The 20,698-nt window shown below is 49.8% G+C and overlaps 2 protein-coding genes across 2 annotated transcripts in view; one reads left to right on the top strand and one right to left on the bottom strand.

The window, feature by feature from the left end:
- The first annotated feature begins 419 nt into the window (after positions 1-419).
- On the top strand, positions 420-3,390 carry LOC115403058 (alpha-aspartyl dipeptidase). Its single transcript, XM_030111843.1, has 8 exons — positions 420-701; positions 1,615-1,703; positions 1,975-2,049; positions 2,192-2,271; positions 2,396-2,569; positions 2,845-2,904; positions 2,973-3,055; positions 3,121-3,390. The coding sequence occupies exons 1-8, from the start codon at positions 607-609 to the stop codon at positions 3,185-3,187; spliced, it is 723 nt and encodes a 240-aa protein (XP_029967703.1). The 5' UTR covers positions 420-606; the 3' UTR covers positions 3,188-3,390.
- A 1,630-nt stretch (positions 3,391-5,020) lies between these two features.
- itgav (integrin, alpha V) overlaps positions 5,021-20,698 on the bottom strand; it is a 28,689-nt gene continuing 13,011 nt past the window's right edge. Inside the window, exons 4-32 of the mRNA XM_030111842.1 lie at positions 20,145-20,259; positions 19,846-19,907; positions 18,470-18,518; positions 17,339-17,461; positions 17,146-17,190; positions 16,843-16,886; positions 15,883-15,939; positions 15,619-15,671; positions 14,464-14,539; positions 13,157-13,286; positions 12,966-13,063; positions 11,993-12,086; positions 11,365-11,410; positions 10,323-10,430; positions 9,945-10,000; positions 9,708-9,862; positions 9,429-9,566; positions 9,113-9,180; positions 8,846-8,990; positions 8,679-8,771; positions 8,289-8,368; positions 7,275-7,355; positions 6,735-6,840; positions 6,490-6,648; positions 6,266-6,397; positions 6,053-6,166; positions 5,753-5,860; positions 5,500-5,619; positions 5,021-5,225 (exon numbers count right to left, since the gene is read on the bottom strand). Of these exons, the coding sequence (XP_029967702.1) occupies positions 5,133-5,225; positions 5,500-5,619; positions 5,753-5,860; positions 6,053-6,166; positions 6,266-6,397; positions 6,490-6,648; positions 6,735-6,840; positions 7,275-7,355; positions 8,289-8,368; positions 8,679-8,771; positions 8,846-8,990; positions 9,113-9,180; positions 9,429-9,566; positions 9,708-9,862; positions 9,945-10,000; positions 10,323-10,430; positions 11,365-11,410; positions 11,993-12,086; positions 12,966-13,063; positions 13,157-13,286; positions 14,464-14,539; positions 15,619-15,671; positions 15,883-15,939; positions 16,843-16,886; positions 17,146-17,190; positions 17,339-17,461; positions 18,470-18,518; positions 19,846-19,907; positions 20,145-20,259 (2,748 nt within the window). The 3' untranslated portion in view covers positions 5,021-5,132. The remainder of the gene's footprint in view (positions 5,226-5,499; positions 5,620-5,752; positions 5,861-6,052; positions 6,167-6,265; positions 6,398-6,489; positions 6,649-6,734; positions 6,841-7,274; positions 7,356-8,288; positions 8,369-8,678; positions 8,772-8,845; positions 8,991-9,112; positions 9,181-9,428; positions 9,567-9,707; positions 9,863-9,944; positions 10,001-10,322; positions 10,431-11,364; positions 11,411-11,992; positions 12,087-12,965; positions 13,064-13,156; positions 13,287-14,463; positions 14,540-15,618; positions 15,672-15,882; positions 15,940-16,842; positions 16,887-17,145; positions 17,191-17,338; positions 17,462-18,469; positions 18,519-19,845; positions 19,908-20,144; positions 20,260-20,698) is intronic.

Raw genomic sequence — 20,698 nt, 5'->3', positions numbered from 1 at the left:
ACGGCCATCCCGGGTCAGTCCAGGACGACAGGGGGTCCCGGAGCGTCTCACAGCCTCCTGAGGAGCCTCCAGAGCCATGCACATCTCCAGGCTCAGCATGGAGCTGCTGATCCAGGACCATGACGGAGAAACACCCCAGATCGGCCATGCATCCCAGAGCATGGCTGAGGGAACATTTCACATAAAGCAGCAGAAGAAAATCAGTGAAAATCAGGTGGTCAAGACGACCCGGTTGTAGAAAGCAGAGACAGAGACCAGAACATGTTCTGAAACGGGAGCTTTATGTTTATTGGCTCTCTGAAAATCAGCATTTCTGAATGGGTTCCACTGAGATCCGGGCTCTTTTTGAAACCAGCATCATCGCCCCCTGCTGGAGTTTCCCGGTATAACAGCTTCTTCTGCACTTTCTTCATGTTTTACCAGCGGAGGTGGCGCTCGGCTCCAGCAGGGGACTCAGGGAGCCACTGGAGACGGAAACAGCTGCAGTCAGCGGAAAGAGGCGGACTCTGACCCCGGACCTCCAGACTCTGACCCCGGACCCCCCGGACTCCTCCCGCGGCGCTGCCTCCGTCTCTGCCGGGCTGAGTCCGTCTGATCCGGGCTGCCATGAAGCGGAGACTCCTGCTGGTGTCCAACTCCACCCTGTACGGCAGCGGGTTCCTGGACCACTGCCAGCAGCAGATCCTCGGTTTCTTCGGAAAGTAAGCTCGGTTCTGGGTTGTTGTTGTTTTTTATTGAGGTTATTCTGATGCAGCGCTGCTGGGAAACAGGAGCGATCCTGCAGTGCCGGACTCCGTGGGAAAACCCCGGGTTTTTACATTCCTGCGGCGTTGAAGAAACATATGAGAATATTTACTCGTCTGATAACTTTTTGCAGTAGTTCTAAACGTGTGTTTAAGTCCGGCTCATGCACATTAATTCATAGTTTTCATTAAACGCCATTTAACCAGTCGAGTTAAATCATGCTGTGCGCGACGCGTGAGTGACCGGCCGTGACTAAAACGCCGCTGTTCCCAGTGGAGTGTGGTTTGGAAGGACGGCTGAAACCTTTCTACGCTTAAAGTTGATAAAATCAATTTAAGTATTATTTTTTTCAATATATCAACTAAGAAACGCGTCTTTGTGAAGTTTTTGGTGATTTAACGAGAGATAATAGTTGGATGAAAATTCTGGCTCATAGGAAAATCTGGATTTTCTTTTTAAAACATGTTTATTACTGTTTAATGCAGAGCTGCCTCATGTTAGAGGAGCTATAAAGTTTGGTGGGTGGATTTATTGGTCTAAATTGATCATATGTCACATGTTTTATTGGAAATAACCAACAAATGTTGCTTCACTGACACATCTGGGCTTTATTTGTAATATTTGACAGTTAAAAAAAAAAATCAAAAGTAACACATCAGAGAAAATGTTTCACACAGAAACTGAAAGTGCATGTCCATCACAAAAAGTTATTTTAATTGATCACTGAGTCTGATCACATCACGGAGGAGGGCTGTCTGGGTCAGTCAATAAATCTGACGTTTGAATGCACTTTCAGTGACAAACCAAGAAAACCCTGTAATTTTGTTCTCTCTCTCTGTGTGTGTGTGTGTGTGTGTGTGTGTGTGTCAGAGATGTGAAGAGGGTGCTGTTTGTTCCCTATGCTCTTCACGACAGAGATGCATACACCAGGAAAGCCCGGGACAAGCTCCGCCCTCTAGGTGTGTGTTAAACATTCTGAAAGCTTTTTTTCTTTTATATAATGAAGTCTGTTAAAACACTGTTCAGCTGCTTTATACACACACCTCCTTATTCTCCTGGACCTGGCCTGATAAACATCTAGCGCCTGTAATATTTTTACAGTTTTTACTTCTATCTTCATTTTTTAAATGTTTTCATTCAGTTTTATTGCACGCGTATTTCCACTTGCTTTTGTTTTTAATGTTAACTTGTCTGTGTGTGCGCTTGTGTGTGTTTGTGCGCGCTCTGCAGGGTATGAGGTGGACAGCATTCACGAGGCCTCGGACCCGGTGGCCGCCGTACGACAGGCTGAAGCCATTTTCATCGGTGATGAGACCGTTTCACTTCTTCATTCCTCTGAAGACCGTCGCCTCTCCTTCCTCTTCTCTATTCCGCTTTGCTCTTTCACCCCCTTCTCGTCTTCCTCACCGTCAGCGTGTTGCGGTGCTGACCGGACGCTGTGTTTCAGGAGGAGGAAACACCTTCCGGCTGCTGCGGACTCTGTACCAGCAGGAGGTCCTGACCGAGATCCGCAGGAGGGTTCTGGAGGTGAGGCGGGCACTCAGCCGTCCTCCTTTTAGATCAGATTTAGAGATCAGACCTCTCTGACCCAGAATACAGCAAATTCTCAGAGCAGCTGATTTCTGCCCCCCCCCCCCCCCCCCCCCCCCAGGACGGCCTCCCCTACATGGGCTCCAGCGCCGGAACCAACGTGGCCACGGTCAGCATCAGCACCACCAACGACATGCCCATCGTCTTCCCCCCGTCCTTCGCCGCCATCGGCCTGGTGCCGTTCAACATCAACCCCCACTACCAGGACCCGGACCCCAGCAGCCGCCACATGGGGGTGAGTCACCGGGGGTGGGGTGGGGTGGGGGGGCATTAGAGCAGGTACAGATACAGCCATCGAGCCCCGGTCATTCAGACAGTTACTGTTGTGGAGTTTTTGGTGAATCAGAGCCAAAGATGACGAGTCAAGTTGACGCTAAAGCATTCTTGTGCAGCGTCAACGACTTGACTCGTCTTCGGCTCCGATTCACCAAAACCTCCACAGCAGGAAGTGCAGCCGGCTGAGGGCTTCCAGAGCGGCGTCAGCTGACGAGCTGCGACCTGTGACTGCAGGAGACCAGAGAGGAGAGGATCCGGCAGTACCACGAGGAGCCCGGCACGCCCCGCGTCCTGGTGAGCCTCAGCACCGCCACACCCACCACACGCCACGCGGGGTTCACGGTCTGATTCCCGTGTCTCAGGGTCTGAGGGAGGGGTCCATGCTGCTGGTGGAGGGAGACAGAGCCACGCTGCTGGGGACCACCGGCGCCCGGCTGTTCACCAGGTAAGGCCGGGAGCGGCGCTGCGCTGCGTTGGTCCGGGCCTCCAGTGAAGGACGCTGTGTTTCAGGGGGGAGCCGGCGGCGGAGTTCAGCCCGGGCAGCGACCTGAGCTTCCTGCTCACAGACGCTGCCTGACCAGGAGGACGCTCCGCTGCAGACTGAATAAACTCTTCACACAAACGTTCAGTTCGTCTCTGAATGAGTGCAGTGCCACCAAATCAAACGCGGACACGCCGCAAGATGTGAACAAATCAGTTTATTTCATGTCAAAAGTGAAATCAGGTTTATAGGAGATCGTTAATTTCATTCTGGAGGTGAAAGAATACATACATCCAAAAGAGGAGAGGAGCGGCATTAAATACAGAAACAGCTGCAGGACTGGTGGAACCGTGGCGGCGGCTCGAAGGCCGACTGGACTGGTTCACACACAGACCGCCTTAAAAAAGACTATCAAAAGTTTAGCAGTGCAGTAGACCCTCGACAGACATCCAGGCCTCGGAGCCAATCAGCTTCTTAGAAAACACCACCAAACCCCATCTTCTCAAGTTTTGGCAACTAAACATCTTTAAAAACAATTGTAGAAATATTAGGTACAAATTTCCAAAGTTAGAAAAGAAAATGATTTCAATCAATGAAGATCGTGTAAAAATTTTGCAAGAAGAAGCAATTTTGGCAAAATGTAGCAAATTGTGACATCCGAGATTTATTAAACCACCAAATGAAGGTTCTGGAATTAAAACACTTGATTTCAGATCCGCTAATGACTGAAAGCTGCAGCGAAGCCACCTGCCGATACACGTCCAGCCCGGTTATTCTGCACATGCAGACCGCCGTACAGTCCGCACAACCAACAGAACCGCACAGTCAGCTCACTGCTGCAGCCCTGGAAGTCATTAGCATTAGCATGTAGCATGTAGCACGGCCCAGAGGAACGTGCTGCTGGTGTTGTACGGCCCTCTTCCTGTTCCTCTCGCGGTTCCTTTAGCCTTTGTGCTTCGACGTTACTGAATCATCACATTTCCGCCTTTCATGGAAGACGGTTCGCCTGTAGCGTCAGTCTGAAGGAAACTAAGACACCGTGACTTCCTGCCAGCCGGAGAATCAGTGCATGTCCAGCTCTGAGGTGAAAGGTCACGGGGGAGTGTGTTAGCTAGCCGAGCTAACTCGTGCTCACTGCGCTGGTTCTGGAGTCATTTCATGGTGATTAGCAACACGTTGAAACTATCATCAATGTACACGTTAATTCAAGACGCAGACCCAATATGGGTGAATAGCAAAGGCTTTTTTTCTCACACACACAAACACCAACACACACACACACACACACTTGTTAAATAGCAACCTGCGTTTTCTCAGCAGAACTTCCAGCCGCCACTGAAATGTGAGGGAACCGTGTTCAAAACCAAAAACCAAGACGGCCTCAGTGCAGGAAAAGGCGGGAAATCATTGAGTGATGTCACCAAGCCCCGCCCCCCCCCCCCCCCCTTAGTTACTGTTGCTACGACAGGTCGCTCTGCTCCGTCCGGTCGACTGATTACTGTCGCTGTGATTGAAATGAAGAGGACTCAAACACTGAGGAAAGACGGCCCGGCACCCGAAGCGCAGAAATCAAACCAGCAACCCCGACACCAAGCAGGAAGGACACACGAACACAGGTGAATACATTACTGCAACGCTCCGTCCTCCGTAAAGCTCCCAGGAGGGCTGGAGCCAGCGGCTCTGCTGCCAGGCTCCTCTTCATTCGTTTCTCCCCGTTTCTATTTTAAATTGTTCTTAATTCATTTATTTTGAACACCCCCCCGCCCCCCCCCCCCCCGTACTGACAGGGTTTCAGAAAAACACAGAAAGTGCAGATTAAAGACGAGGAGACAGGTCCAGTTGTGCTGGACGGAGGAGGAGGAGGCGTGGAGAAGCGACTGAACAGCGAGGGCCGGGTGGGATGTGTGGCCAGTGTTTGTGGTGAAGCAGTTCTCTCATCTCATCTCCCATCAATACAGTGAAAATCTCTCTCAGGCTTTTTTTTTTTCTTTGCTTTTCTTTTTTTTTTTTACCCTGGTTTCAGTTATTTGCACTTTGACCTCTAGGCGTCGGTGTTGCCGTTCTCCTCCGGCTGCAGCTGCTCCTTCTCGGTGCAGTCCTCCTGCGGGGGGCGCACTCGCTTGAAGAAGCCCAGCTGAGGAAGAAGAGGCAGAGTGAGAAGCAGCGACTAACAGGAAGTGTTCCCGTCAGCAGACGAGCTGGAGAGCCAATCAGAACCGAGCTGAGGGACGGAGACCTCTGAGGCTCTGGACCGACTCTAGACCTGTTGTCAACATAAAGCCTGTTCCAAATCCACAGACGTAACCATGATTCTAGAACTGACCGACAGCTGTAGCTGTTGGCTCCATCGTCTCCAGTGTTGTTGTGTAAATGGGCCTTAAAGCTTAACCAGGGCCGTTCTTCCTCACCTTGTACATGATGAAGATGAGCAGCGCCAGCAGCAGCAGTCCTGCCAGGACGGCCAGAGCCACCACCCAGCCCGGGACCGGCTGGGCAGAGTCCACCACCCAGATCACCGACACGCTCACCTGGAAGCACGCACACACACACACACACACAGCCAGGGAGATCAGAGCCAGCTCCTCGGCAGAACACCTGGCCGTCCCCGTGAGCGGTCCCAGTGGCCCGAGTGCCGTTGAGCAGCCCGACTGGACGACTTACGGTCGTGCTGTTGGACGGCAGCTCCGACGCCATGTTTTTGTACGGCATCTCGATGACGCTGAAGGAGGCGGTGGACCGAACCACGTAGGAACGGTTCTGGTTCTCGGCCTGTGAAGAACACGTGACGGGTCAGTCGTTACCATGGAGATGCTTCTCCTGCCGTCTGTCTGCAGAAGCCGTCCTGGACGGTGCAACCCACACTTCACAGGACCTTGTTTACAGACTTGAGGTTTGAAATCCTGCAGAATTCAGAATTGTGTGTGTGTGTGTGTGTGTGTGTGTGTGTGTGTGTGTTTTCACCCGGAGGAAGTTGTTGACAGCCAGTCTGGAGTAGATGAAGAGGATGGCATTCTTCCTCCTTTCCAGCCGTCCCACCTGACACTTCAGCCGCAGACACTCCGCTGTCGTGCAATCCTACACACACACACACACGCAGTTATGAAAGATGAATGAAACTGCATGACTTCCTGTGTGTATTTCATGTTTTGAGGTGAGCTGTGTGTGTGTGTGTACCAGTGTGTACAGGTCCCCCAGCGAGTCTCTGGTCTCCAGGTCTCTCTTTCGGACGTGGTTCCGGTTGCGTCCCTCCGTCTCTCGCTCCCGGGGTGGAATCGAACCGTTGTTCTTCTGGGAGGTGAGCGGGGTCTGCCACACACCACACACCGTTACCAAGGCTCCGGGTGAAGACGGCGCGTTCAGCCGGCTGCCTGGGGCGCGGCGGGCGGCGGCGGGCGTACCGACACGTTGAGGGCGTTGATCTCCACGTCGGTGGTGCAGTTGATGGGCCCCTCCGTCTCGTAGCTGGTGATGTAGAGCAGCGAGCCGTTGCGGTACTGGTACGGCCACTCCACCTCCAGCGCCGCCTTGCTGAACGTGCTGGGCCCGTTGTTCAGGAGCTGAGGACACAGGCGCACACCGATCAGCCACAGCAAGACCCCGCCCGCCCGGGCCGCACGCCGCGCGTCTGAGGGCGCTGGACAACCTCGTAGACGTGGACGATCTGCGGTCCGATGTCGTCCCCCACCACCGGAGGCTCTCTGGGTTTCCAGTTGGCGATGGGGAGCAGCACCTGGCCAGGAGACGAAGACCTGCGGAGACACGCCATCGGAGGACGGTCAGGCTGAACCAGCAAAACACAAACTGTGTCGGAACTCTGGAAGGACCGTCGACAAGAACCCGACAATCCACAGCAGAGCTCAGAGTGCTCACCGCATGTAGCACGTAGCACGTAGCATCACTGGTGAGTGACCTGGAACTCTTTAGCATGTAGCACAGCTCAGAGCAGTTAAACTACTGATATTGTTCTAACACCACTGCTCCATATGTCTCTGATGATAAAGCTGCTGGTTAAGCAGCTAGTTAAGCTGCTAGTTAGGTTGCTGGTTAAGCTGCTGGTGTTGAACCAGCTATCTTTCTGCTCCTCCAGGGACTCATGCCCTTCTCACTGACATAAAGAGTGACGACTCATCACTTCATCTGAACACACACTCTCAGAAATTCCCAGACGAAAAGTGTGTCGTACCCTCGGATGGAGACTTTAGCGAGCACGGCCAGCTTGGTGACGCTGGACACTCGAGGACTGGTGTTGTCGAACTGGTTGGAGCTGGAAAACAAACATTTTCACGTTTAGAGTCAGAGAGATTCAGAGGGAGGCGGGCTGTGGGACTGCAGACGGCCACTAGGAGGAGCTGCTGCCCTCTTTCTCTCAGTTGATCAGCAGGAGGTGAACTCGCCAATGGAACGTAATCACATGTTTTTCTACAGAGAAAAGCTGCTGAGCTGTTGAACACTGAGGGACATCTGACTCAAATACCAGGAGACGCCGCCAAGCTAAGATAACGATGGCGAAAAGCAGTAAACCACGTATTCATGAAGACAGATATAAAGTGATGAGACATTCTATTTTCATTGGAGGGAAAAAGAAGCAAAGAAAAGAGCAGCTTCAGATTTGTGGAACTTTGTCTTTTCTTTTTACCAACAATGACGTCGATGACAAAGAAAACTAAAAATCTGAGTGAGGAGTGAATGTGTCTCAGCTGAAACCCGTCATTAACATACCTCCCTCCACTTTCCTCTCCCACCGAGGAATGTGACACACACACACACACACACACACACACACACACACACACACACACACACACACACACACACACACAGACACACACACACACTTAATCTGAAAAGCCTGAGTGTTCAGTCAAAAACGCTCAAAGCACTGAGGATGGATGTAATAATAACCAGAATGTGGCGGCAGACTGGCTAACCAGTAGTCGACTCTCAATGGGAAGGTTGCAGGTTCAATTCCCCATCTGTCCTCGTGTGTAAGTGTCCTTGAACAAGGCCCTGACCCCTGAAGTGCTGCTTCCACTGAGTCTGAGTGTAATGGTGGAAATTAAATCCATTCCTTGTAAAACCACACTGTACCACAAGGCGGTGCCGTTGAGCTGTGGCATTAGCCCACAGTGAGCGTCGGTCTCAGTCAGGTGTGACCGGAACACGGTGAGCACGCCGTCCGTGTGTCGACATGCCATACCTGACGATCTGCAGGTCGAAGCTGACGGACGTGTCTTCCTCGGACAGCTGGTGGACGCTGAACCGCAGCTCAGCCAGCACCTGGCCGAGACACGGGACGGGAGACGTTACAGAGCGGCAGGACGGACGAGGAGAGACGAGACGAGCCGGGACAGACGGGGCGGCATCCGCTCGCTCGCTCGCCAGCGTTCTCAGGGGAAAACGGAGCTTCTGTTCTCCATTGTGAAGGTTTAGTTCTCGGGTTTCATTGCTAAACCAAACAGCACCATCTAGTGGAGCAACATGCCGACTACATGGTTTCTGTTGATTCCGTATGAACAGAAAAAGTCTTTTCACTGAAACTTCCTCTAAATGAGTTCTGAGGTAATACGCTGCTGCCGATCACACTGACCTTGGTTCCTCCTTTCATGGGGTTCCCCAGGTCACACACCACCATCTTGGTGCCGTTCTCCTTCTTGTAGGCACAGGACAGCCTGCTGAGGGCCTGTTGAGCAGGGAGACATGCGGGTTGTGTTTCTGCGCCTCGGTGCTGCTGCTGTAGCGGGCCGAGAGCCTCACCTGACTGCGCACCACCCCGGTGAAGTCGGCCTGCTGCGGGGGGTAGACGTGCAGCTCGGCCTCGTACGCCCCCTCGCCCTGGTTCTCGGCGCTGACCTCCAGAGTGAGGGCGTTATCGTCTCCGATGTAGATCTGCTCCCGATCGCTGCGGCACAGGACGGCTTGTCTTTATCACTGTCAGCCTCAAACCCTCTGACTCTCACATTCAGCGTCTCTCCAGAACATCACACGATCAGAGGATCATCGGCGGAGAGAACAGGTCCGCACCTCTTCACCGACAGCCGGAGGTCGGGTTTACAGATGTTATCGTCTCCACAGTCCAGCAAGATATGAGCCTGGCAGGAGGAGAGCATGAAGAGGAGGAGCAGGATGTTACCCATTAGAAACAGCTCAGAACCTGGAGTGTTTGGTAGAAAACAGTCAGGTAACTGCTGCCACATGTTCTGGACTCTTCTGTTGACTGATAGACGATGCTGTCAAAACGAATATTCCCAAATAATGCAACCGTTCTGGATCCGCAGTGCCAGCAGTGTGAACGGCCCTCAGGTCGCCTCCTGTTGGTGAAGGCGGGCGGGCGGCTCACCTGCTTGGTGACGTTGGACGGCGTCGACATGTCCACGATGGGCTGCAGGCCCGTCTGGTCGGCCGCCAGCTGCAGGTCCAGCGAGTACTCCATGGCCACCGAGATGGGAGTGATTTTGTCCCGGAACTCGCGATCGTCCTGAGAAGCACAGGAACTGAACTTTAAACGAGTCACGGAGCGAGGAAACACACTCAGTCCGAAGTGTGGCTCAGACTGTCTCAGAAGAGGACAGACACAAGACAGGTTTAAAATGTCCATGGAGCAGCCGAGGTCCCTCACCCTCAGGAAGACCGTCTGCTCCTCGCAGGTGGGCCTCCCGCCATTGGTCACCATCATGTTCTTGGTGTACTGGAAGGTCCGGCCGAACAGGAAGAGGACGCGCTTGGTGGACTCCTTCTGCTTCAGCCGGTCCAGCGTGAGGTCCACCTGGAAACCTGTGGGACCGATTCAGACCGCCGTTTGGCTCTGTCCGTTTGAAGGCAGAAGCTGCAGGAGACTCTGGGGTTCTGGACTCACTGAGGGTGGATGGAGCTCCGCGGCCGCTGGCTTTCAGACAGTACTTCACCTTAAAGCTGGGGAACACACAACATCCTCCTTAAAACACAGCTCCTGTCCCAGCATGCAGTGTGGAGACTGTCCCTCCTCTGGGGGGGGACACTGGACCACAACACACCACTGCACACACTGGACATGGGAATCAAACCACCAACAGCAGCTTTAAAGGGCATCCCACTGTCCCACCTGAGCCACAGCCAGCCTCAGGTGGGATTGTGGGTACAGAGATGACTGCATTCAAACCAGGGGGAGGAGGAGGAAGAGGAGGAGGAGGATGCGGAAGAACCCAGAGGAGGAGGAGGGGGAGGGGGAGGAAGATAATGATGAGGAAGTAGTCACCATGACACGTCTGTATTGCTGTCCTGCAGCTTGCAGGTCTTCTCGTCCGGGTTGATGATCTGTGGCGTGATGTCCAGCGTGGCGTTGACCGTGATGACTGGACGGGCTCTGGGTGGGGTGGGGTGGGGGGAGAAACAGAAACCACATTGAAGCAGTTTAGTCAAGCCTGAACCGTAAAAAACCCACAGAAGTAATGACTGAGGTTTCAGACACACTGACAGCTTATCAGCGACTGAACGTGAGCAGAACAGAACCAGGAGAAGCTTTATAGACCGAGACATTACGCTGCTGCACGCTGCTTGTGGCGTTCCCCAGGGGTCAGTCCTGGGTCCCACAGGCCTCATCCTCTGTGACGTTTCTAACAGTCTAAAACTGATGTAATTTGCCGAGGACGTCAGTGTTTTTAGAAATAAATAAAACAAAGGAATGTAGTAAACAGAGGGAACACTCTGCTCAGCACCAACTCATCCCACAGGGGTTCATCTGGTGTGAAACGGGCCAAATCAAGGGGGACCTGGGTTTCCTGTGGGGGAGCTTTGAAAGACGGTCTCGTATCGGAACACTGATCCATGAGAGGAGAGCTCAACCAACAGGTGAAAAAAAAAAACCAAAAAAAAAACACATTCCTCATATTGATGGACATTTCTGTCAGTCCTGTGATGGACACTAGTTCCTCCATCACACACTGATCGACTCAGTCCCACCATCCATTAAAAGGAGGCGGTCTGGTAAACCAATCCATTTATCTTCAAGGATAAAACCATCCCACTTTCTGGAAAGACAGATTTCATCAGAGGTTTTGAGATTCCTTCTGACACGTATGACGATCTGGGCTGCAGCGTTCTGACAGCGTGTAGAACCAGCAGGACCCGGCAGGAGGGAAACACAAGCTCTTTGATATCAGGGGTGGCCTAGATCGTTAAACACACACACACGCGCACAAGCGCATGCACACACACACACGCACGCACGCACACGCACGCACACACGCACACACACACGCACACACACACACACACACACACACACACACAGTGATTACCTGTATAAAACTGCTTTGTCTGCTCCAAACACTCCCACTATTAAATCTGGAAGACAAAAAAAAAAAAAAACAAAAAAACACAGCTCAGCTGTTTTCACAGCTACACTGCAGGCTTGATCTGACTCCTGCCGTGTGTGTATATGTGTGTGAGTAGCTTAGTGTAGTGTGTTAGTGTGTGTTTGTGCAACTCCACAGAGTCAGTGTGTTTACACTGGACTTTTTTATTCCTCTTTAAATCCTAACAAAGCCTAATTCTGCTCTGAGAGGACCATGTAAACGCCTGAGAACTTGGCTCAGAATTCGGTTTATGTCCCAATAAACCGGCCGGTTTATTCTCCTTCAGCAGCAGGATGGTATGTAAACTAGACATGACTTTATTCCCGTCGTTGCTCGTCCGTCACCATGACTCAATATTCCAAGATGGCGGCCGGCGGTTTCGACTCGCACGGAGACGGTTTATTTAATGGGAGCTTCAGGGGAAATGGATATGGACCATGATCAGTCTGATCCACTCAGGGGTTTCTGACACCTTTAGAATCCGACTCACCTCTAAACTCTGATAATGAGTCGATAATGATAAGCGGGTCTGTGTGTACCATTCTTTGTGTGTATGTGTGTGTGTGTATACCAGGATATCCATTCTGATCAATGTCAGTGTCTCCAGTCATCGAGTATCCGAAGCTTGCGGGCATATAGCTGGACGCCCACTTCCCCTGCAGAACCTGAAACCAGGAGAAGAAGTGAAATAACAGGAAGTAATCAGGAAGTCGGGATTTTCGGTTCTAACGTGACAAAATCGCAACTTCATTCTAGCCAGAAATATCAGCTGGTCTGCCAGTCCGGCTGAAAATAAACACGCTAAAACAAGTGTTAGCTTCAGGGAGTGACCCTTAAAGTGTTGAGGCCAGATTAAAACACAGGTAAGTTAAAGGGAACGCCACTGTGTTCTGGCCCTTCCTGGGCGGAATCTCTTTCCAGCAGAAGATCAATTACCATCAATTAAACTGGAGTCTCATTTACACCATGTTTTAAAGTGAAAATGGAAATCCTTCGTTACATTTTGGGGATTGTTTCCACGACAATCGTGCCTGAAGTCACTGAAAACACAACTCTTGAAAACGCTGTCTACATTGAAATGGGAGAAACCTCGACTATTTGAAAGACCTGCTCCTGCACACGCTCAGTAGAGACGATCAGAACAACGTTCTCCTCCAGAGGGTCGTGACTCCCGGTCCAGATTCTCCTGGTCCTGGTCCTGAGTTCAGTCTATATTCTCCTGGTTCTAGTCCCAGTCCATATTGTCCTGGACCTGCTAGTGTTATTGTTGACAGTTGCTCTCTGCAGCATGAGTGTGTGGTTTCCTTCCTACAACAAACAACAGCACCCACTAGTGGCCAAACATGCCAACTGCATTGTTTTCAGTATTTCTGCCTTTTCCATTTAAACGAACATCCTCTTCAAAACCATTCCGTGCAAACCTGAAACCTCTGAACGGAAATGTGAAATCGACGGTGGTGAATCATGAAGACGTGAGGTTCTGCAGGACTGCAGGAGGCTGTGTGGCTGAAGATTCACCAACGTGAACTCATCACAGCGTTTACCTGGGACGGCGTGGAGTCGGGCCCCTGGGGGCGGCCGTTGTGTATGTAGATCAACCCGTGGTGGTCAGGACCGCCGTACGGGGCAGAGATAGCCACGTCTTTAGGGAGGAGCAGAGGTCAGGGGTCAGACAGAGTTAGGATGGTCAGGGGTTTGGCGGCGGTGCCAGTCATCAGGGTATCTGGGTGATTACCGTTGAAGCCGTCCATGTCCACGTCTCCCAGAGCCGCGATGGAAGAGCCGTACCGGGCGTAGACCTCGGTTCCAGTCAGCAGCTGGGGTGAGTGGAAGGAGAATCCTCCTCGGCTCAGATACACAGACACCTGGACCACACAGAGCCGGACTCAGAAACCAGGAGACACGGCCACACTGGGACGGGCGCTGGAGTCCTTCCACACTCAAGCACATCGGCTTCGGCCACTTTCACACAAAACGCCACGCCGTGTGTGTGTGTGTGTGTGTGTGTGTGTGTGTGTGTGTGTGTGTGTGTGTGATAGGGCTGAACGATTAATTGCATTTGCAATAATGTTGCGATATGATAAAACGCGATTTGCCAATCGCAACATGCGCGATTAAAATGTAATCACGTGACACAAATGGAAGCGGTAACCTGAAGCGCAGTCACCAAGAGACACAGTAGGTGGCGGTATGCACCTAAGTTGTTGGTCGCCACCCGCCATTGCTCCAAAGAAGAAGAAGAAACAGAAGCGAGAGAAGCGCCGTGATGGATTCACCAACATCCACTGCCCTTTGCTTTGCGCAGTGGCCTCTGGCTCCTCAGAAACTACTGAGACATTCGTCCCGAGGAGGAACAGCACATCAGTTGTGTGGGATTATTTCGGATTTCAAAAAAACAATGCAGCGCAACGTCAAGTACTGAGCAGAGCGTGTCGTGCCACAACCAGAGGTAACACAACAAATTTGTTCCAACACTTGAAAAAATTTACTGTGCCTCTTATATGACGCCTGCAAAGCGAAAATGCCGAGCTCCAGTACCGTTATGCACTGGTTTGGTTTATTTTTTTGCCTAATCTAAAAGTGCATTTGTTTTTTTTATTTATAACTTTATTCAGATTCTACAAAATATTTTCAAATAGAGTCAAATTCTATGCTTAAGTTCTATAAAATGTTACTACTGCTTTGGGAGCAGTGAGATAGATACCTATTATTTTATATATTTTTTTGTCAAGATGGTGGATTTTGTACAGTTTTTACAAAGTGCTTGTTCTTATATTTCTTGGAGCATTTAAATAAAAAATCCAATTTATTTAAAATTGTAAATCTTATTTTATTCATACAAATGGAAAGAACTAAACAGATTTCATGTTGTGTTGGTCATATTTAAAACAAATATTTATGGCTTTTTTGGGGGGAAAAGAAGATAAAATAATAAAATCGCATTTTAAATCGCAATCGCAATATTAGGGAAAAAAATCGCAATTAGATTATTTTCCCAAATCGTTCAGCCCCAGTGTGTGTGTCTGTGTGTGTGTGTCCTACCTGTCCAACCTCCCTCAGTTTCCCGTCTGAGCCTCGGTCCATGAAGAGAGGAGCTCCCACCAACAAATCCATCAGGCTGAAAGAAAACCCAGTCCACGCTGATTTATAGAGAACTGAAGAGAATAACATCTGACTAGACAAAATAAATGCATTTAATTACCCAAAAAAAAAAAAAAAAAATCCAGTGCAGCACATCGATTAACGTCAGAGTCTCACATGGCGTTAAAGATCAAGGAGAAGAGGTGGTTTGAGTTTGATTTGAAGAAGTGAAGGAGACACACATCGTTTTAAAATAATCTAAAGTGTTTCTTTGCTGTGTTGCAGAGGCTTCTTATGGGCCGGTTATGGACCACGGGCCTTATGTTTGACACTGCTGCTAACCTAAAGAGGACAAATGTACGATAATAACGCTTTCCAACTGTATGACTATTAGTCAGAAACAGTAAGAAACAGAAACCTACTAAAACCTCGCTCTTTTCTTTTCATAACGTTCCATCAGCGATGGTTCTCCTGCTGAACGCCGTCTGCTCTGAGCTCGTCTGTTGATGCCTGTCCTCTCTCACACTAAAGCGGAAGGCTCTCCAGCTCTAGGATATCTTGAGAATTCAACTGTTAGAGTCAAAAGCCATATAAAAGTGTTTTTGGTGATAAAACATTCCAGTAAGTCTTTATTTCCTCTGCCGCTCCAGTAGATCAAGATAAAAAACAAAACAAAAAAACCACTGAGCATGTTTAAATTTGGTTGAGGTCAACCTGAAGCCTTGGTTTAGTGTGTGTGTGTGTGTGTGTGTGTGTGTGTGTGTGTGTGTGTGTGTTGCTGGGCAGATTAAAACACTGCACTGCCTTTTCATGATGTTATTTTCTCTCTTCTCAGCAGAGCATCCTCTTGTTTATAGCCCATAAAGCAGCAGCATCCTGTGAGTTTTCTCTGAACCTGCCCGCTACCTCACACCGCCAGGACACGAGGCCGACTGATAGATTATCTCTGAAAGCCTGTCGCGGGACTTCAAAGCTTAAACGATGGAAGAGCAGCGTGAAGCTGCACTTCCTGAGGCGCCGGACAGGCCCTAACAGTCCACCGAGCCTCCAGGAGCTGCTGGGAGGCGAGGCCACACACACACACACACTCACACACTCACACACTCACACACTCACCCGTCGTTGTTGACGTCTGAAGCAGCCACCGAGTGTCCAAAGTAAGCCGCCATCTGCAAGACAGGAGGCCACGGGTGAAACAGACCTTCACACACACACGCCCCGTTTTTGTGACGGGCAAGGTCAGGAGAGGGGGGTGAGAGGGGGGTGAGAGGGGGGTGAGAGGGGGGTGATAGGATTCACAGGCAGGAAAGTGAGGAGGAGCTCTGTCGTTAAGCCAGCTGCCGTCAGCCTCAGAGGCCTGAGCGGTCAGAGCAGACTCACCTGAGTGCCGGTGAAGTTGACCATGGACTCCATGTTGAGGCCGTTGAAGATGTTCACCTGAAACGTCGGAACAACAGAGACCACTTTCACACCACTGCTTTCAACATTAAAGCTGCCAAATATAAGGTCAGTGGGCCAAAACCAGCCCGCAAGACACTCCAATCCGGCCCAACTAACCATGGCTAATTCCTTTAATAAGAAAACATTGATTTAAAAAGATAAATACATTCTCAAGAGCAGCGAACAACTCTGAGACCTGAGCTGAGACATCAGGGATGCTGCCATGGAAAGCTAGCATTAGCATCAAACTAGCATTAGCCTCGGAGCCGTGCTTAAAATTGGATTATGTTGAGAGTTTTTTGGAAGTAACTGTCTGATTATAAATAAAGCTGAATTGTTTTTGTGAAAATGTCCTTTTTCAGGATGAACTCTGCTCAGAACAGATCAAACCTTTAAAGGCTAAAGAGGACAGGTGGTTTCTCAGACTGCTAACAGCTTCATGTGGTCATAAACAGCCACTAGACCAGTCTCCTCAGCTGTGCCGACTGATCAGGCTACTGACAGACAAACCGGGGTTCCAGGTGTGTTTTTTCACATGTCTGTGTTTTCCATCTTTCAAAGGCCTTCAGAACCTCACAGCCAATCGCTGACAGCCAGTGTGGACACGCCCCTTTTACTGACGAGCCACAACAAATACTGATGGGCTCAGGAAGGAAGCCAGCAGCATGGCGGTAGGCGTGTCCACGGATGGAACCAGGAAGAGAGAGACGCTCCAGGTGTTTTCAGAGGTGAAGAAAACACAGAGGATCTCGTTGGTCTGGAACGGCTCCAGCTGTGTGTGTGAGGTGAAGCTCAGCGTCTCCATCATGCTGCGACGCTTCAGCGTCCAGCTGCTCAGCTCATGTTCAACTTGTTCAGGACGGAGCGTGAGCACGAGCAGACTTTAGATGAAACACTTACATAACCCAGCGCCTTGTCCCCTCGGGGTACTCCAGTCACATAGTCTGAGAGTGGAGAGAACACACACACACACACACACACACACACACACACACACACACACACACACACACACACACACGGAGTTCACACTCCTTTCTGCTGTCAGTCAAACACACACTGATCTGCTGCTACAGAGTGAATCTACATGGAAGAGGGATCAATACAAAAGAAACATTCTCAGATGTGAGTTGCTTGAATTTAGCTCGTCTTTGTGTGTGTTCGTGAGTGTGCGTGGTCACCAGCACCCGATACTCAGATTACCTTCGTTTCCGTCGTCGTTGAAATCCCCAACTGTGACGGAGTATCCTGGGAAACACAGAGCAGAAGACTGAGTCTCCTCCACAGATCAACAAGGGGGACGCGTCTTCTGTCCACCGTCTTCTGCGTACGTTAAATGACCTTTTTGCAGTGTGAGTGTGAGTGTGACTGTGTGTGTGTGTGTGTGTGTGCTCACCCAGGTAGCTGTCGTCGTACTGAGCGGCAGCTGACTTGGTGGTGAGCGTTTTCCCGTAGGGAGTGATGTATTTCTGATCGAAGCGGTTAAGGATCTCAGAGACGTCGTCAGAGATCAGCTGGCCTGAAAAAACAAACAAACAAACAAACAAACAAACAAACAAACAAACAAGGACAAAATGAGAGAAATGGAAGAAAAACAGGTGAGAAAACAGTCAAGAAGACATGAACAGATGAAGACCAGGACGGAACTGAGAGAACGACTCTCAGTGACAGAAACTGCAACTCAGACAACGCTCCGACATGGTCTCCATGGCAACGGGGGGGGGGGGGGGGGGGGGGGGGGGGCAGCTTTGTAACCACTGTTCCTGTTGACAGTTATCGTAGCAACAATCCAACTCGGTGTTCTTTCCATACGAATGCCTGCAGAGAGCATGATGGCAGAAACAGCAGGGAGCATGATGGGAGAAACAGAGAGCATGATGGGAGAAACAGCAGGGACCATGATGGGAGAAACAGAGAGCATGATGGGAGAAACAGCAGAGAGCATGATGGGAGAAACAGCTCCAGAGAGTAGAGTAAAGAAGCCTTAAAAAGCGTGCAGCCCGTGGCTCTGTGTCTTTAAGAACCAGGACTGGTGATTAAAGGAGCCACAGTGTTAACAGCTGGATAATCACAAACAGAGACGCATGGCGGGGTGTGTGTGTGTGTGTGTGTGTGTGTGTGTGTGTGTGTGTGTTGCTGGTTGTGTAATTGTGAGTGTTGACTCAACAGGAAACAATAATTAGGCCAACACAACCCAGGAAGAGCCCCGCCGTGCAGGGAGCAAACACACCCTGCAGTGTGAGACGGCCGGGAAAACAGGGACAAGACAGAGACAGTCAGACAGAGACAGATAGGCAGACAGACCAGAGAACAACACACTCTATACTTTAACAATGGGAGAACATTTATAAAGACACCCAAGGTGGATTGTTATTACACCAGACTCAACTCAAAACACTCCCACAGGGGTCAACAGGTAGGTAGGTAGGTAGGTGTGTGTGTGTGAGTGTGAGTGTGAGTGTGAGTGTGTGTGTGTGTGTGTGTGTGTGTGTGTGTGTGTGTGTGTGTGTGTGTGTATACCACTCACCCTGCCAGTAGAAGCTTCCAGGTCCTCCCACCACCACCCTGTTGTTCTTCTGGAAGAAGAAAGAAGATAAGACAGTAGCTTTCAGAGAAGGAGGACCCACAGGTTCAGGTCAGGTTCAAACGTATCTGAGACTCTCCTCTAAGTGTCCACTGCTCCACAGCGACCCACTGAGCAGAACCAACCCATGCTAACCACTGCAGCACCGCACCGAGCACTGCAGTGTGACCAAACCTGATGTACCGTATTGGCCCTAATATCAGATGACTCTGATTATAAGACGACACCTATTTTTCAAAGATCATTTTGTGAAAATAAAAATATGTTGAGGATGACAAAGTTACTCATAAAACAACTTTTTATTGTACAATTATTCTAAACTCAAAGACTCAAAACAGAGAAAACATTTCATGTGATTTAAGATCAAGAAATATTATTGCGGTATTAAATAAAAAATATTTTCTCTTTCTCAAAATAAGCAACAATAAGCAACAATTAAGTACCTCAAAGGTTCAATAACTGCATTAATGATTTAAATAACTTTATAACCATCAAATTCTAGTTCTATTCAACTTCATGAACAATTCAGCCCTCCGTGAATGTTGGATTTAGTTTGACATGTAGAGAACAGTTCTTCAGAAAGAAAGCAGGAGATTTCAGCTGGCCTGAGCTTTCATCACTTTCTCCTGAAGGGACTGTAAAACTGAAACAAACCAGATCTACATATAAGTGAACATAAACACAAGCTGTATCACAACATACATCACTGTCTAAAAAAAAAAAGTCAGTATTTTAAATCAAAGTCGCTAGCTCAATGCTAACTATTAATGGAAACGCCATTGACATGCTAACGGAATTAGCATCTGTGTTGAAACTTCCAAACAAACTGACAAACTCAACAAGTATCAATTTCACCTCCATCCTGAACATCAACTAAGTATATTCGAGTACTTACAGGCAGATATTTTCGATGCGCTGTTTGAAATGAACTTTAGAAAAACAAACACCAGCCACACTTGCTCAGTCTTCTTCTCACACTTTTGTAGGCTTACACTCTGTCCAACTCACTAGCTCCCCCTAACGGGGCGGCTGAACCACTACATGCAAGCAGAGGCAGTACAGGTCAGCAGTACTTTGGCTACATCTAGCGGTGCGGATGTGTAACAACAATCTAGTCCTCGATTATAGTACGACCCCATTTTTGAGAATACAATTTCTGGAAAAAAATATTGTCTTATATTCGGGCCAATACGGTATTATGAGTTCAGTGATAAAATTAAGTGTTATTTTTTTAACATACTGACCTATCTGCTACGTCTGAACACACACGTCTCTCCTCCGCTGTACTGTAAACACATCGGGCCTGACTGGCCTCTTACCTTCAGAAAGCCGGCGCTGAAGCCAGCCTGGCAGAAGCCCTGTCCCTCTGGGGAGTTGGCGTCTAAACAGGAAACAGAAATCAGGTCAGATCAATAAAAAGCATCAGAATCCAGTGAGAAAGCCTGACGATGCGGTCGGTTCAGCAGTACCGACCACGTGCTCGTTTAAAACCACATGCATGTGTGAACCAGAGCCATCAACCACCCAGCTGCCCTCAAACATCTGGCTGCTGACGGGACGGCGGGTCCCTGCTGCTCTGCCTTCATGTCTGACGCTAGTCCAGAGGAGGGGAGCGTACTGGATCTGCAGGGCGAGTACTCCACCACGGTGTCTCCTTTCTTCAGGTAGCACGTCCCCACCGGCTCGCGCTCAGAGACGCCGAAGGTGGACCACTGGTACAGAGGAGCGCAGGCCTGGAAAACACCCAGAGACCAGTCAGACGGCAGCTGCTGGAGGATCGGCATGAGGGGCGCACGCACACAATGATCCCCAACACAACAACACAATGCACCTGTGTACTGTGGACGTAAGGACATGAACTGGGCTTCATGGGACTCAGAGATTTGGTAGTAATGCATATGACGAATATGCATCTGTAGTGAAAAACCTACAAATCAGGTTTCCTAACAATCATATCTTCTTCAAAATAGGAGAAATAAAAAGTCAGCACTTTCATTTTGGACACATACATTTTAAAAAATAACAGTGACTCAATCAAACTGCATCAGGCTGTGGGTCCCGGGTTCGAGACCCCTGCTATCAATGGTTCATATTGGAAAGAAGATCCAGCAAATCCAGCCCTAAGTCTCATTTTCTGAGGCGAAGGTTCCCTGATTTCTGGAGTCCAGCTGA

The sequence above is a fragment of the Salarias fasciatus genome, chromosome 16 (genome assembly GCF_902148845.1).
Source record: "Salarias fasciatus chromosome 16, fSalaFa1.1, whole genome shotgun sequence".
Classification (NCBI taxonomy): domain Eukaryota; kingdom Metazoa; phylum Chordata; class Actinopteri; order Blenniiformes; family Blenniidae; genus Salarias; species Salarias fasciatus.
Note: the sequence above shows the minus strand (reverse complement) of the source record. Positions and strands in the feature narration are given on the sequence as shown.

Bases quoted from the DNA above. Each gene is read 5' to 3' on its own strand.
- LOC115403058 (XM_030111843.1), top strand. From the start codon at position 607: ATGAAGCGGAGACTCCTGCTGGTGTCCAACTCCACCCTGTACGGCAGC. The intron at 2,050-2,191 runs GTGATGAGACCG...GCTGTGTTTCAG, and splicing joins GGCTGAAGCCATTTTCATCG to GAGGAGGAAACACCTTCCGG. The intron at 2,272-2,395 runs GTGAGGCGGGCA...CCCCCCCCCCAG, and splicing joins TCCGCAGGAGGGTTCTGGAG to GACGGCCTCCCCTACATGGG.